Raw genomic sequence first — 12,717 nt, 5'->3', positions numbered from 1 at the left:
AAATTTTCAGTTGAGCTGTTTTGGATGTCAAATTCCGTCTGAACTTCTGCCGTTTTTAGACACCACTATCACTTCACTGACCACTACTACTACATCACAAATTCCGTGACTTGTCAGAAAAAACTATACTTTTTTTTCAGTTTTCTGTCTTCTTATTCTCTTTGTCCTCTTAAGACATATCAGTCTGACCTATCAGTTATCAAAAAAAAAAAAAAAATCGAAAACCGGTATTTTTCGACACAGCCAATTCATACAAACACGGAAATGTATATAAAAGAGAAGACAAATGAGAGATCAGTTTATCCCAACAACGCTCCAAGGACACCTTCGGCAATTCGTTCTCCGGCACCTCCACCTCCACCTCCACCACGGCCACCGCCGCCTCCTCGACCGCCTCCGCCGTCTGAAATAGAAATTTGTTTAGCTTAATCGACGCAAAATGCTGTGCTGATCATTTTTGTAGTTGGAAGTTTTTCGATAGCTCTCCCCGCTGAAGAGTTATGCGCGTTTAAAGCTGCAGCGGTGAAATAGTGTGAGAGGGGAGAGACGCAGGGTGCCTGCCTCTCTGCACTCTCCCCCTCCACCACACTCTCTCCCCCTCAATACTTTAAACTGGCATATCTCCGCTGAGGGTGGAGATATCGAAAAACTTCAAATTGACGGAATACTCAGAATTATTGGCTCTATGTGATGATGCTATCAAAATTTTCAAATTTTGAATTTTTGATTCAAAAATACTGCAAAGTTGTACGTAATCTGTACACCAAATTGCTTTTCAAATGGATAATATATTTCAACTAAAAATTTAAAGCCAATTAATGGGTGTTTCTTTCAGGTTTTAAAACGAATTCGCATAAAGCACATGAAAATATTGTGCACTTGCTAATTTTTTTTTCGAAAAATGTGGAATCACTGAAATCTCATTTTTGTTCGACGCAGAATTTTGTGCTGATCATTCTCCAGTTGAAAGTTTTTCGATATCTCTAATCGTTAAAGAGTTATTCGTGTTTAAAGTTGCAACGGTGAAATAGTGCGGAAGGGGGAGAGACGCAGACGCCACCGCTCTCTGCACTCTCCCCCTCCACCACACTCTTTTGCCTCAATACTTTGAACTTGTATATCTTCGCTGAGGGTGGAGATATCGATAAACTCAGAAAACCCAAAACGTTTGAAATTTGATGTTCTATGAGAATATTCAGACAACATTTCAAAAAATTTGAAAACAAAACTGAAAATTTCCTACAATTTTATATTTTTCAAATAACCTATGCCTCACTGCACGCAAAATTGTGTGCTGAACATTTCTCTAGTTGAAAGTTTTTTGATATCTCTAACCGTTAAGGAGTTATGCGTGTTCAAAGCTACAGCGGTGAAATAGTGTGGGAGGAGGAGAGACGCTGGGTGCGTGCCTCTCTGCGCTCTCCCCCTCCACCACACTCTCTCGCCTCCAAACTACAAACGTGTATAGCTCAGCGGAGAGGAGAGGTATTAAAAAACTTCCAATTGGTGAAATGTTTCAAATTTTTTGTACTTTTCGAATTTTTACAAAAAAAAAGAAAAACCAAAAAAAACTCACTGCCTCCCCAATCGCCTCCTCCATTGCTTCCAGGTGGTCCGCGACCGTCACCTCCACGACCACCGCCTCCACGACCTCCACCTCCGCCTCCATTATCTGAAAACTTACAGAATTTTCAGAACCTTCACAGGAAAACTTACTTCCTCCCCATCCTCCATCATTGTTACCACCACCGCCCCAGTTTCCGCCTCCGCCATTGTTATTTCCTCCCCAATCGCCTCGGCCTCCGCCTCCTCGGCCACCGCCTCCATTACCTCCCCAGTCACCGCGACCACCTCCGTCTGAAAATTTCAATGTAAAATCTTGCTGAAAGCTCTAAACTTTTGCTGAAACTCACTGCCTCCCCAGTTGCCACCTCCCCCATTATTGCCTCCCCAATCGCCTCCGCCTCGGCCTCCACCTCGTCCCCAGCCTCCGCCGCCATTATCTAAAAAACCTCAGTTTCCACCTGAAAAATTGGCTGAAAAAACTTACTCCCCCAGCCTCCGGGGCCTCCACCGCCGCCCCACCTGTTGCCTCCCCAGCCACCCCATCGCCCGGGGCCACCACCCCAGCCTCCGGGGCCCCATTGACATGTCGCGAGGCCCAGGATGGTCAGAAGTAGGAGAATTGTCAATTTCTGCATTCTGGAAATGTTCAAAATTGTGAAAAAAAAGTGAGAATTAAAAAAAAAACAAAATTGGAAGATTTTCGAAAATCCATAAATCGGCCAGTTTTTCAGAGTTTCACTCCATTTTTGACTTAAAATTTACCTTAAAGCTTGTGTTTTTTTGCCAAAATAGTGTTGAACCGTAAACTATAGTGGTTACAGTACCCAAAGAGTTTTCGCGTCAGGACCTTATATTCAAAAACTCGATAATTTCGTACATTTTCGAGAATCCATAAATCGGCCAGTTTTTCAGATTTTCACTCCATTTTTGACTTAAAATTTACCGTAAAGTTTGTTCTTTACTGCAAAAATAATTATTGGGATGTGAGCCATAGTGATTACAGTACCCAAAACGTTTTCGCGACAGGACCTAAATTTAAAAAACACAATTTTTTTTGATAATTTTTGAAAATCCATAACTCGCTCAGTTTTTGAGTTTTTAAGCCCATTTTTGGCTTAAAAATTAGATTGAATCTTGTATTTTTCTTTAAAAATTAAAATTTAACGTTATGAACTTTTATACCAGTACAAAAAGAGTTTTCGCGACAGAAACTTAAATTTCAAAAATTTCAAAAATTTTGAAGGTATTCGAAAATCCATAACTCGCTCAGTTTTTGAGCTTTTAGGCCCATTTTTGACTTAAAATTCACCTTAAATCTGGTTTTTTTTCTATAAAAAGCCAAATTAAATGTTAGCTCTAGTGATTACAGTAGTCAAAGAGTTTTTCGCGGCAGGACCTAAAATTAAAGAAAAAATTTTAAATTTTAAATTTTTTAAGATTTTCGAAAATCCATAACTCGCTCAGTTTTTGAGATTTTCATCCCATGTTTGTCTTAAAATTCAGCTTGAAGTCTTGCCTAATTAGTTAAAACTTAAAAAAAAAAAAAAAAACTTAAAAAAAGGCATTTTGGAACTTTCAGATTTGTTCAGTAACTATCATAATTTTAAGAGCTAAAGTAGTTTTTAATAGTAAAACAAATATTCAAAATGGTATCTTAGTCAAAAAAAAAACTGAAAATCTCAAAAACTGAGCGATTTATGGACTTCGAAAATTTTGAAATTTTTTGAATTTTTTTTTAATTTTAGAAATTTCGCGTAATTTGAAAAATATGGAAATTTGCCTAAATATGCTCAAATATATACAAATTTTGGGCCAAAAAATTCACAAAAAGCAACGAAACAAAGCCATTTCTGACTGGTCAGAATCGCTGAGACAAAGCTGCTTTTATACCCGCCGCCGAGTGATGTCACCATACAGTTTTTCTTCTCGAAAATCCAATAGACTATCAATCAAATGGGTACACCAAATAGGAAACTGATATGATAAAGACGCGCGGGCAAAGACTGCCTATTCTGATTTGTGCGCGCCGTCTTACACTAACTAATTTGAACCGCCGCTTTCATCTTTTGTCCGCGGTTTTTTTCGAGACTTTTCAACTAAACACTTTAAAATGTACGGCAGTTTGTTCAAAATTTTGCGCTGATCATTTCTGCAGTGAAAATTTTTTCGATATCCCTTACCGTTAAGGAGCTACGCGCGCTCAAAGTTTTAATGCCAAAATAGTGTGGGAGGGGGAGAGACGCAGGGTGCGTGCCTCTCTACACTCTCCCCCTCCACCACACTCTCTCACCCCTCACAGTTTTGAACCGTCGTATCTCCGCGGAAAGCAGAGATATTGAAATTTTTTCAACTGAAAAAATTTTTCAAATTGTCTGCTCTATAAGATGAAGTTATTTATTTTTTTAATTTCAAAAAAAAAAACAATTTTATACAGAAAACATGTAGTTAAAATTATTTTCCAATCGCCTCAGACACTTCCTCAGCTACCAAGACACCTTCTGCAACTTCTGTTCCAATTCTAGCTGCATTCTGCACATTATAGGCTTGCTGTGCTCCAAAACCACCTGAAAATATAAAATTTGGGTTTCTAGGCCACCAACTTCAAACAACAATAACTTTGCTTAAAATTGATATTTTTCAATTTTCGAAAAATTATATTCATCTATGGAAAGTTGGCCGCATTTTTAGCTAATTTAATTTTTTTATGGCCTAGAAAACATGAAACTTGGGTTTCTAGGCCACTAACTTCAAATGGTTATAACTTCGGGAAAAAGTGAAGTTTTTCAATTACAGGAACACTATACTTATCTCTGAAAAGTTATGCTCATTTTTGCATAATTTAAGTTTTGATGGCCTAGAAAATTCAAACTTTGTGTTTCTAGGCCACCAACTTAAACCGGCGATATTTTGGCTCAAAACAGGGTTTTTTTTCTCAAAATTCAGATACATAACATTCATCTATGAACAATTATGCGCATTTTTATCTTACTTAACTTTTGATGGCCTAGAAAATCCAGAATTTGGGTTTCTATGCCACAAACTTCAAACGGCCATAACTTGGCTCAAACTCAATATTTCTGGGAATTTACAAAATGCACCATATTCCACATTCAATTTTACACGTTTTTTAGTTTACCTCCATATCCGCCACCATATCCTCCACCTCTGCCATAACCCCCATACGGGTTACCATATCCACCTCCATTATTCCATCCACCACCCCATTGGCACTGTGCCAAGTGTAAGAAGCACACTAATAGCAGGAGAAGCGCAATTAGTGATTGCATATTGAAAAAAAAATCTGGGAAAAGAAGATATCGATAAAATTTGGTTGAAAAATATCTCGAAAAGTGTAGAAAAATAATTGAAGTTTATAAGAAAATCAACGCATTTTATACTATACAATTTTCAAGGTGACGTCATTTTTATCAATATGCCGAATCTGTTTCGATGATCGGCGATGATCATTAAAACAAGACAATTCTGGTCCAAAATTTTACACTTTACCCCGAAAAACTGGAGAAATTCGGTGAATTCTACACTTTTTTTTTGGTCGGAAAACGTTGTTATAATCACAAAGGCTTGATCAAATTAACATTTTGACCTGACAAAAACATTTGTCCCCTAAAATTGTCTAAATATTTGAATTCTTTTTGTGAAAAGTTTTCTTAATGAACGCAAAATGTTGCGCTAAACATTTTTCTTTTACGAATTTTTTCGATATCTCTGACCGTTAAGAAGTTATGCGCGTTCGAAGTTTTGAAGCGAGACAGTGTGGGTGGCGGAGAGACGCAGGGTGTGTGCCTCTCTGCGCTCTCCCTCTCCACCATACTCTCTCACCCTCCAAACTTTGAACCTTCATATCTCCGCGGAAAATGAAGATATCGAGAAACTATAAAAGACAAAAATGATTGTTATGTGATGTTCTTTCAGAATTTTGCATCAAAATTTTGAAAAATTGAAAAAAAGTCTGAAAATTTTATTCAATTTGAAATATTTCAAATAAATGCTGCCCCTCTGTACGCAAAATGTTGTGCTGAACATTGCTCCAGTTGGAAATTTTTCAGTATCTCTAACCGTTAAAAAGTTATGCGCGCTCAAAGTTTTGAGGTGAGAGAGTGTGGAGGGGGGTAAGACGCAGGGTGCGCGAGCCTTTCTGCGCTCTCCCCCTCCACCATACTCTCTCACCCTCCAAACTTTGAACCTTCATATCTCCGCGGAAAATGAAGATATCGAGGAACTATAAAAGACAAAAATGATTGTTATGTGATGATCTTTCAGAATTTTGTATCAAAATTTTGAACAATTGACAAGAAAATCTAAAAAGTTTCTTCAATTTTATAATTTTCAAATAAATGCTGCCTCTCTGTACGCAAAATGTTGTGCTGAACATTGCTCTAGTTGGAAATTTTTCAGTATCTCTAACCGTTAAGAAGTTACGCGTGGCCGAAGTTTTGAGGCGAGACAGTGTGGAAGGGGAGAGACGCAGGGTGTGTGCCTCTCTGCGCTCTCCCTCTGCCCCACACTCTCTCCCCCTCCAAACTTTGAAGCGTCCTAACTCCGCGGAAAATGAAGATATCGAAAATTTTTCAACTAACAAACTGGTTCAAATTTTCAGTAGAACACGATTTTTCTAATATCGAATCCTGAAAACTGGAAAATTGTGTAATTCAGAAGCAAAATATTAGCTTTATTCAATATAAAAAATCGGGGGAAAAACGACAAAGTTGGTCAAAAAAATTTTAAAAAGTTTCGAATCACATTTTGATATTGCAAACGGAAGGAGGCAACACCGGAGTAGGACAAGGAGATCAAAAATGGCAAAAAAATGGGACAAAACGGGGGAGCGAACACAGAATTAATCACAGGTGAAAAAATTAAAATAATGATAAAATACAAAAATATAGGTTTAAACCTCTTCGAAATTTGAAATCAGCGGTGTGGTTACTGTAGCGTAGATCCCGCCGGTCGGGCAGTTGGACAATTGATCTACCGTACACTGTGGGAGACTACCGTTCCCAGAGGATGCTGAAGTGGCAGTTGATGACGTGGATCCGACGCTAATACGTGGCAGACCATCTGATGACGTAGTAGTCGTGGTGGTGACCTGGAGGGGCTCCCGGTGTGACTGGCTCGCGTGGAGCATTGGCGACTGCGTGGGCGGCAGGGGAATCGTCGGGATCACTGTAGGCAGTACTGTGCCCAGCTGAGTTGAGGTAGAGAAGTACGCGTCGTTGGATGATGAAGTCGGTGGAGCACAACACGGCGGTCGGGTGTTCAGAGTCATTTGGAGCTCCATGATCTTCTGAGTGAGCACGTCGATCTGGGAGATGAAGTGGTCCTGGGTACGGTGCATCTCCCAGAGGGTCTCGTGCATGTCGCTGTGCAGTTTTCCGACGTCTAGCAGAGAATTTCCTTTTTCTTGGAGCTTTCGCTGGTCCCACTTGATTCGACGGAACTCGTTGATAGAGTGGAGGAAGCGGCGTTGATGGTGGCGCAGTCGCAAGTCGTCACCCTTGTGCAGAGCTTTTTTGTACTTGTGGATGAACCTGAAATAGGAAAATTGAGAAAAATTTAAATAGACCATAGAATTTGGAGCATTTCATCAGTTGGAAATTTTTTGATAGCTCAATTCCCCGCAGAGATACAGTGGTTTGAACTTTGAGCGGTGAGAGAGCGTATAGGAGGGGGAGAGCGCAGAGAGGGGTGGCGTCTGCGTCTCTCGCCCCTCCACAATGTCTCAACGCAAAACTTTAAATGGTTACATCTCATTTACGGTAAGATATATCAAAAATTGTTCAACTGAAGAAATGATCAGCATAAAATGTGGAGTAGGAAAAACTTGACATATAAAAATTCAAAGTTTGCAAGTGTTGTTTTTCGAAGGGAGTAAAGTTTTTTTTATTATTTTCATGCAGAAATCAAATAGAGCTTAAAAATCTGCATCATTTATGTTTTGGAAATTTTTTGGTATCTCTAACCGCTGTCGAGATAAACGCGTTCAAAGTTTCGGCGCCCGAGAGAGCGTGGTGGAGGGGGAGAGTGCAGAGAGCGGTGGCGTCTGCGTCTCTCCCTCTCCACACTATTTCGCCGGCTGTAACTTTAAACGCGTGCAACTCCTCGGCGGATGGAGATATCAAAAAATTTTCAACTGATGAAATGCTCAGCATTAAATTTTGCGTTGATTGAATTTGGATTTCACAAATTTTGCCACTTTACAAGTATTCTGCTCACCATGTCTCCTGAAGCACGCTAGCTGCGGCATTCTTCCGTTGATTGGTAAGCTTCGAGTCGGCCATAAAATTGTTCACGTGCTTCTCGGCTCGTGAGAGCTCCAATTTTCGCGAAATAATTGCAATTAGAGCCGACGAGACACCGGCTCCCTGGAATTGAAAAATTTTGCACTTTTTTTGGCCCAAACTCTAGAAAGCCTACCACAATTCCAGTAGTAATAGATAAACACCGTCCACAATAAGTGTTCGGGACGATATCTCCGTAGCCGATAGACATGAATGTGACCATTATGAACCACATCGAGTTGAGGTAGTAGTGCTCCACTTCCAGTTGGCCGTCGTATCTAGAAATTTCCAAAATTTTCAGCTTAATCTCGGCTTCAAGGGGACTTACCGCTCGCATTGGGTGAACATCCACGACATGCACATCCAGTATGACAGTGTGAACACGATCAGGACCCTCAATGGATGATCAGCCATCATGGTCTTGATCACGAATCGAAAATCCATGGAAATCCGGTTCAGTGCTGCGATGGACCGGGTGGCGGCGTCCTGAAAACTCGAAAGTTCAGATTTTTCCGTTTTTAAGTTTCACCGGACCTGAAACTGTTTGCTGTGTAAAACCATGAATCGACAGACGAGGTAGGATCTGAGGAACATTGGAACTGATAGGAGCACGTCAATCGGGACATCTCGCATTTTGACCTGCCGGGTGTCCGCGTTGATGTACGGCATTTTCATGAGCCCGTCGGAGAAGATTTCTGAAAACAAAGCAAGATGTTGAATGTAAAATTGTGCGCTGATCATTTCTTCAGTTGGAAATTTTTTGATATCTCTAACCGTCAGGGAGATACAGGAGTTTGAAGACGAGGTGGCAATATAGGGTGGAAGGGGGAGAGACGCAAGATGTGTGGCTGCGCTCTCCCCTCCACCACACTCTCTCGCTACCAAACTTTAAACGTGTCTATCTCTGCAGCGGATAAAGATATCAAAACATTTTCAATTAACAAAATGCTTAAACTTTTGTGGTCTCTAAGAATTTGACACAACATTTTAAAAAATTTACACTCTACTCTAACATTTCCAAGAGAAGGTCGCCAGAGATTTTTGAGCAGAAACACTAAATGTGCTCGACGTAGAATTTTGCGCTGATCATTTCACCAGTTGGAAGTTTTTTGATATCTCTCACTGTTCAAGAGATACAGGCGTTTGAAGTATAGGCAACGATATAGTGTGGAGGAGGGAGAGACGTAGGGTGGCGCGCATGCACTCTCCCTCTCCACCACAGTCTCTCGCCTCCAAATTTGAAACGCGTCTATCTCTGCAGCGAAAAGAGGTATTGAAAAACTTTCAACTAGTGAAATGCTCAGAATTTTGTGCTCTATTAGAATTTGACACAAAGTTTTTAAACATTTGAAGCGTTTCTCGACAGTTCCATGAGCCGGACGCAAAAAGTTCCTGAGCGAAACTGTTAAATTTTTCGACGTAGAATTTTGCGCTGACCATTTCACCAGTTGGAAGTTTTTCGATATCTCTCACCGTTAAGGATATACAGGCGTTTGAAGACGAGGCGGCGATATAGTGTGGAAGGGGGAGAGACACAGGGTGGCGCGCATCTCTGCACTCTCCCCCTCCATCACACTCTCTCTTCTCCAAACTTTGACCTGCCATAACTCCGGGGAGAATGGAGATATCAAAAAACTTCCAATTAACAAAATGCTTAAACTTTCACGGCGCACACCGTCAGCACCAAATTTTTATAAAAAAATCAAATCCTCACCTGGAAACGGGCATATCATGCAAACACAAACTTCGATCAACATTTTAATAAATCGATCAGTACTGAACGCCACCCTCCAATCATCGGCTCCACTATCTATCAGTGCTATTTTCACCTCGATTGCGTGATAATTGATGAGACAGCAGATAAGGAAGAATGTTGATACAACACATGCCGAGCGTAAGATTATTGAGATGGGAGAGTCCTGTAGAGTAAGATTTGGTGATAATTTTCCTAGTTGAAAATTTTTTAATAGCTGTTGTGGTTTTAAAGTTACAGAGGTTTGAAGTTTTTTTTTTCAAAATTTTTTTTAAAGTTCAGCTTGAAGCTCCTATAACTCCGGCCATGTGAATACTATCAAAAGGTTTTCAACTAACAAAATTATCTGCATTTTATTTTATACAAGATACTTTTTACAAAAATCTAATATCTCATCAGATTTTAAAGTTACACCCTACCTTAGTTATACCGGTTGAGCTGGAGAGAGCCGTAAGTTCAGAGTCGATTATTACCAATAGGAGGCCGAGTACCGCAAGGAATAAGGATATGTCGCATACCTAAATAATACTTAAATTGTTAACTGTAAAATTTAGAACAATTTTTGGAAAGTTCAAAAAAAATTCAAAAAAAAAAATTCAAAAAAAAAATTTTTTTTTTGGACAAAATGTTTTTTCTCAAAAATATTCCCCTAATCGCAAATCACATGACGAATGTTGTCAGTGCTTGGTTGCTAGGCAGGTGCAGTTGTCACAAATCCAATTTTTCCAAATATTTCTTTTGCTCCATTTTCTCACACATTTTGGAGCCCAGACGTCATGAGAAAATATGTGGTTTTTGGTGTCAAAAATTTTCCAATCTTTCCAAAAAAATTTTAAGAAACCGTACCTTATTTCTTCGGATAAAAAGCTGCTTGCGTAGGCGGCATCGCATTTTGGCCGTGCTGTCACTGAAATAGAAAAAGTTGGAAAATTGAAAAAAAAAATTTTGGAGCCAAAGTTGACCTATAATTTTGAAAATTGAAAATTTGCGCATTACCAATTTTTTGAAATTTTGATAAAATATTATTTTTTACATACATTCCAAACTTTCAAACACTCGAAAATCTTAAAAACTGACAGAGTTACAAAGAATTGAATTTTGGATCCAAAAATAATTTAAAAAAATAATTTTTGGGTCTACAAGCCCCGAAAAATTGTACATTTTCAACAAACTTTTTAAAACAATAATTTATGTATTAAACATAAGTTTGCTCACATTTTGAATTAAAAATCACTCAAAAGTCTAAAAAACTGGCAGAGTTACAAAAGTTTGAAGTTTGAGCCCAAAATTTTTTTTCGAAAAATTTTAGTTTTGGGTCCCTACGCGAAAAGCCCTGAATTTTTGTTTGTGTTTTGAATAAACTATAACATATTTTACTGTTTTGTGTTAAGCTTAATATTGTGCACATTTGACAGTAAAAATCACCTGGTTATCTCGAAATTTGACTAAGTTACATAATTTTGAAAAATAGACCAAACCTTTTTATTTTGAACATTTTTTTATGGGTTCCTTCACGAAAAATTCCACAATTGTTTAGATTCTCATACTAAATTTTTTTAAACTACTATATTAGATTAAAATAGAAATTTTAAACATTTTAAGCAACAATTTTTTCGAAAATCTCAAAAGTGGGCGGAGTTAGAGCAATTTGAAGTTTTAACCGAAAATATTAAAAAAAAAATTTTTTTTTGCAGAAAAAATTCCATTTTAAGCCAACTCACTCAAAAAAGAAGAAAATCGTGTCGACGATGGTTTTTCTAGTGAAAATCCTCATGATTTTCTTTGAAAGTTTCTTCGAAAATTTCTTCGAAAAAAAAGTATCAAATAATTCCGGCAACAAAATAAAATGATAGATTGAACTTTTGAGAAAAGTCAATTTTCTCCGAAAACATATCACAAAAAATGACCAGATGTTTTCGTGTGCTCCGCCGCGAGAGCCAACAACACAAAAAAATTCTGATTTTCGGAGGCTCCGCCTATTTTTGACGGCGGTGGTGGTGACTGAGAGGGGTACAATTTCATATGTCTCATTAGAAATTGAGACGACGAGCACACGGAATATATATTGATTTGTATTTTGATTTTATTTTTGACTTTATTGGGAAATATTTGGGGCTCAATGAGCAGAAGCAGCTGAAGTCGAAAAAAAATTACATTTTTTGTGGATTTGGGATCATGCTAGAGACGAAATTTTAGAAAATTCGAAATCAGCTCAAAATTTATCCTTTGGGCACACTTTTCCGCAATTTTAAAAATGGGTAGCGGTGGCTCAGGTGGGTAGAGGTTGGGCTGTGACGCAGAAGGGCCGGGGTTCGACCCCCGATGTGGCCAATATTTTTTGTTTCGTTTTTTCATTGTAATATCTGAGTTGTTTCCTTTGAACGTGCGAAAAATTCGAATTTTTTTTGTGAATTTTGAGTTAAAATTTTGGAAAATTCGATAAATTTAACATGCAATTTGATCGAAAAATCAGGTTTTTCCTAAAATTTGACCCCAGGGATCATTTTTCCGCAAATTTGAAAATGTGTCGCAGTGGCTCAGGTGGGTAGAGGTAGTGCTACAGCACAGGGGTCGTGGGTTCAATCCCCGCTGTGGGCAAAATTTTTTATTGCGGTGTAAGCGAATATTTATTCTACTCATTTTTTGTCGGATTTTTGTTATTTTTCCCGAAAAAAAGACAAAAATCTGCAATTTTCGTCATATTTTCCCGGGAAAAAAAAACTGAAAAAACGTGATTAGATAAGAGATTACCGCCATTCATGTGGATAATAGAAAACATTAAGCTCCGGATCAGTTAGCGCCACTTCAGTCAGCATTGACACACATTCAAATATTCTATAGCCGTGAATAAAAATAGGGGCGAGATGAGAATTCTGCCTCCTCCTCGGTTTTTATCAAATTTCTTGCGAATGACACTTTACATGGGGGGGGGGGGGAAGCTGAGGCGGGAAATAGATCAGAAATGTAATTACTGAGCCAAATCAGAGAGTGTGTGTGCGAAATTTGGAGAGCGCCGAGAAATTTTAGAGGTTGTAAAACTTGAGAAAATTCGGTTTCGAGTGGAAAATTGAAACAAAAGTTCAAAAAGCGGAAGTTTTT

General features: G+C 38.7%; 3 protein-coding genes across 8 annotated transcripts in view; all 3 read right to left on the bottom strand.

Annotated features, from left to right (window-relative positions):
* Nucleotides 1–213: 213 nt before the first annotated feature.
* On the bottom strand, nucleotides 214–2,870 carry grsp-1 (Glycine Rich Secreted Protein). The gene is made up of 5 exons (NM_001029067.4): nucleotides 2,051–2,870; nucleotides 1,914–2,003; nucleotides 1,717–1,857; nucleotides 1,577–1,672; nucleotides 214–403 (listed from the first exon to the last, which is right to left on the bottom strand). The coding sequence occupies exons 1-5, from the start codon at nucleotides 2,199–2,201 to the stop codon at nucleotides 300–302; spliced, it is 582 nt and encodes a 193-aa protein (NP_001024238.1). The 5' UTR covers nucleotides 2,202–2,870; the 3' UTR covers nucleotides 214–299.
* A 1,074-nt stretch (nucleotides 2,871–3,944) lies between these two features.
* Nucleotides 3,945–6,184, bottom strand: nlp-25 (Neuropeptide-Like Protein). The gene is made up of 2 exons (NM_075400.2): nucleotides 4,703–6,184; nucleotides 3,945–4,130 (listed from the first exon to the last, which is right to left on the bottom strand). Exons 1-2 carry the CDS (start codon nucleotides 4,851–4,853, stop codon nucleotides 4,018–4,020), a joined length of 264 nt encoding a protein of 87 aa, NP_507801.1. The 5' UTR covers nucleotides 4,854–6,184; the 3' UTR covers nucleotides 3,945–4,017.
* Nucleotides 6,185–6,239: 55 nt separating this feature from the next.
* The window catches only part of kcnl-1 (Calmodulin-binding domain-containing protein), a gene marked incomplete at both ends in the record, with an annotated part of 40,743 nt that continues 34,265 nt past the window's right edge, over nucleotides 6,240–12,717 (bottom strand). For 2 of the 6 annotated variants that reach the window (NM_001129366.4, NM_001047609.4), the window contains 8 exons: nucleotides 6,476–7,115; nucleotides 7,801–7,949; nucleotides 8,002–8,143; nucleotides 8,194–8,351; nucleotides 8,400–8,560; nucleotides 9,580–9,784; nucleotides 10,038–10,136; nucleotides 10,465–10,525. In NM_001129366.4, the coding sequence (NP_001122838.1) occupies nucleotides 6,476–7,115; nucleotides 7,801–7,949; nucleotides 8,002–8,143; nucleotides 8,194–8,351; nucleotides 8,400–8,560; nucleotides 9,580–9,784; nucleotides 10,038–10,136; nucleotides 10,465–10,525 (1,615 nt within the window). Of the gene's footprint in view, nucleotides 7,116–7,800; nucleotides 7,950–8,001; nucleotides 8,144–8,193; nucleotides 8,352–8,399; nucleotides 8,561–9,579; nucleotides 9,785–10,037; nucleotides 10,137–10,464; nucleotides 10,526–11,339; nucleotides 11,482–12,717 lie in introns of those variants that run through there. The other 4 variants (NM_182383.5, NM_075399.5, NM_001392703.1 and 1 more) reach the window with 4 other exon arrangements.

The sequence above is a fragment of the Caenorhabditis elegans genome, chromosome V (genome assembly GCF_000002985.6).
Source record: "Caenorhabditis elegans chromosome V".
In the NCBI taxonomy this organism is placed as follows: Eukaryota; Metazoa; Nematoda; class Chromadorea; order Rhabditida; family Rhabditidae; genus Caenorhabditis; species Caenorhabditis elegans.
Note: the sequence above shows the minus strand (reverse complement) of the source record. Positions and strands in the feature narration are given on the sequence as shown.

What these genes read in the sequence shown, in the direction of transcription:
- nlp-25 (NM_075400.2), bottom strand. Translation starts at nt 4,853, where the DNA reads ATGCAATCACTAATTGCGCTTCTCCTGCTATTAGTGTGCTTCTTACAC. An exon ending in ATATGGTGGCGGATATGGAG is followed by an intron (nt 4,131 to 4,702) that starts GTAAACTAAAAA and finishes TTATATTTTCAG; the next exon opens with GTGGTTTTGGAGCACAGCAA.
- grsp-1 (NM_001029067.4), bottom strand. Translation starts at nt 2,201, where the DNA reads ATGCAGAAATTGACAATTCTCCTACTTCTGACCATCCTGGGCCTCGCG. An exon ending in AGGCCCCGGAGGCTGGGGGA is followed by an intron (nt 2,004 to 2,050) that starts GTAAGTTTTTTC and finishes GAGGTTTTTTAG; the next exon opens with ATAATGGCGGCGGAGGCTGG. An exon ending in AGGAGGCGATTGGGGAGGCA is followed by an intron (nt 404 to 1,576) that starts GTGAGTTTTTTT and finishes TTTCTATTTCAG; the next exon opens with ACGGCGGAGGCGGTCGAGGA.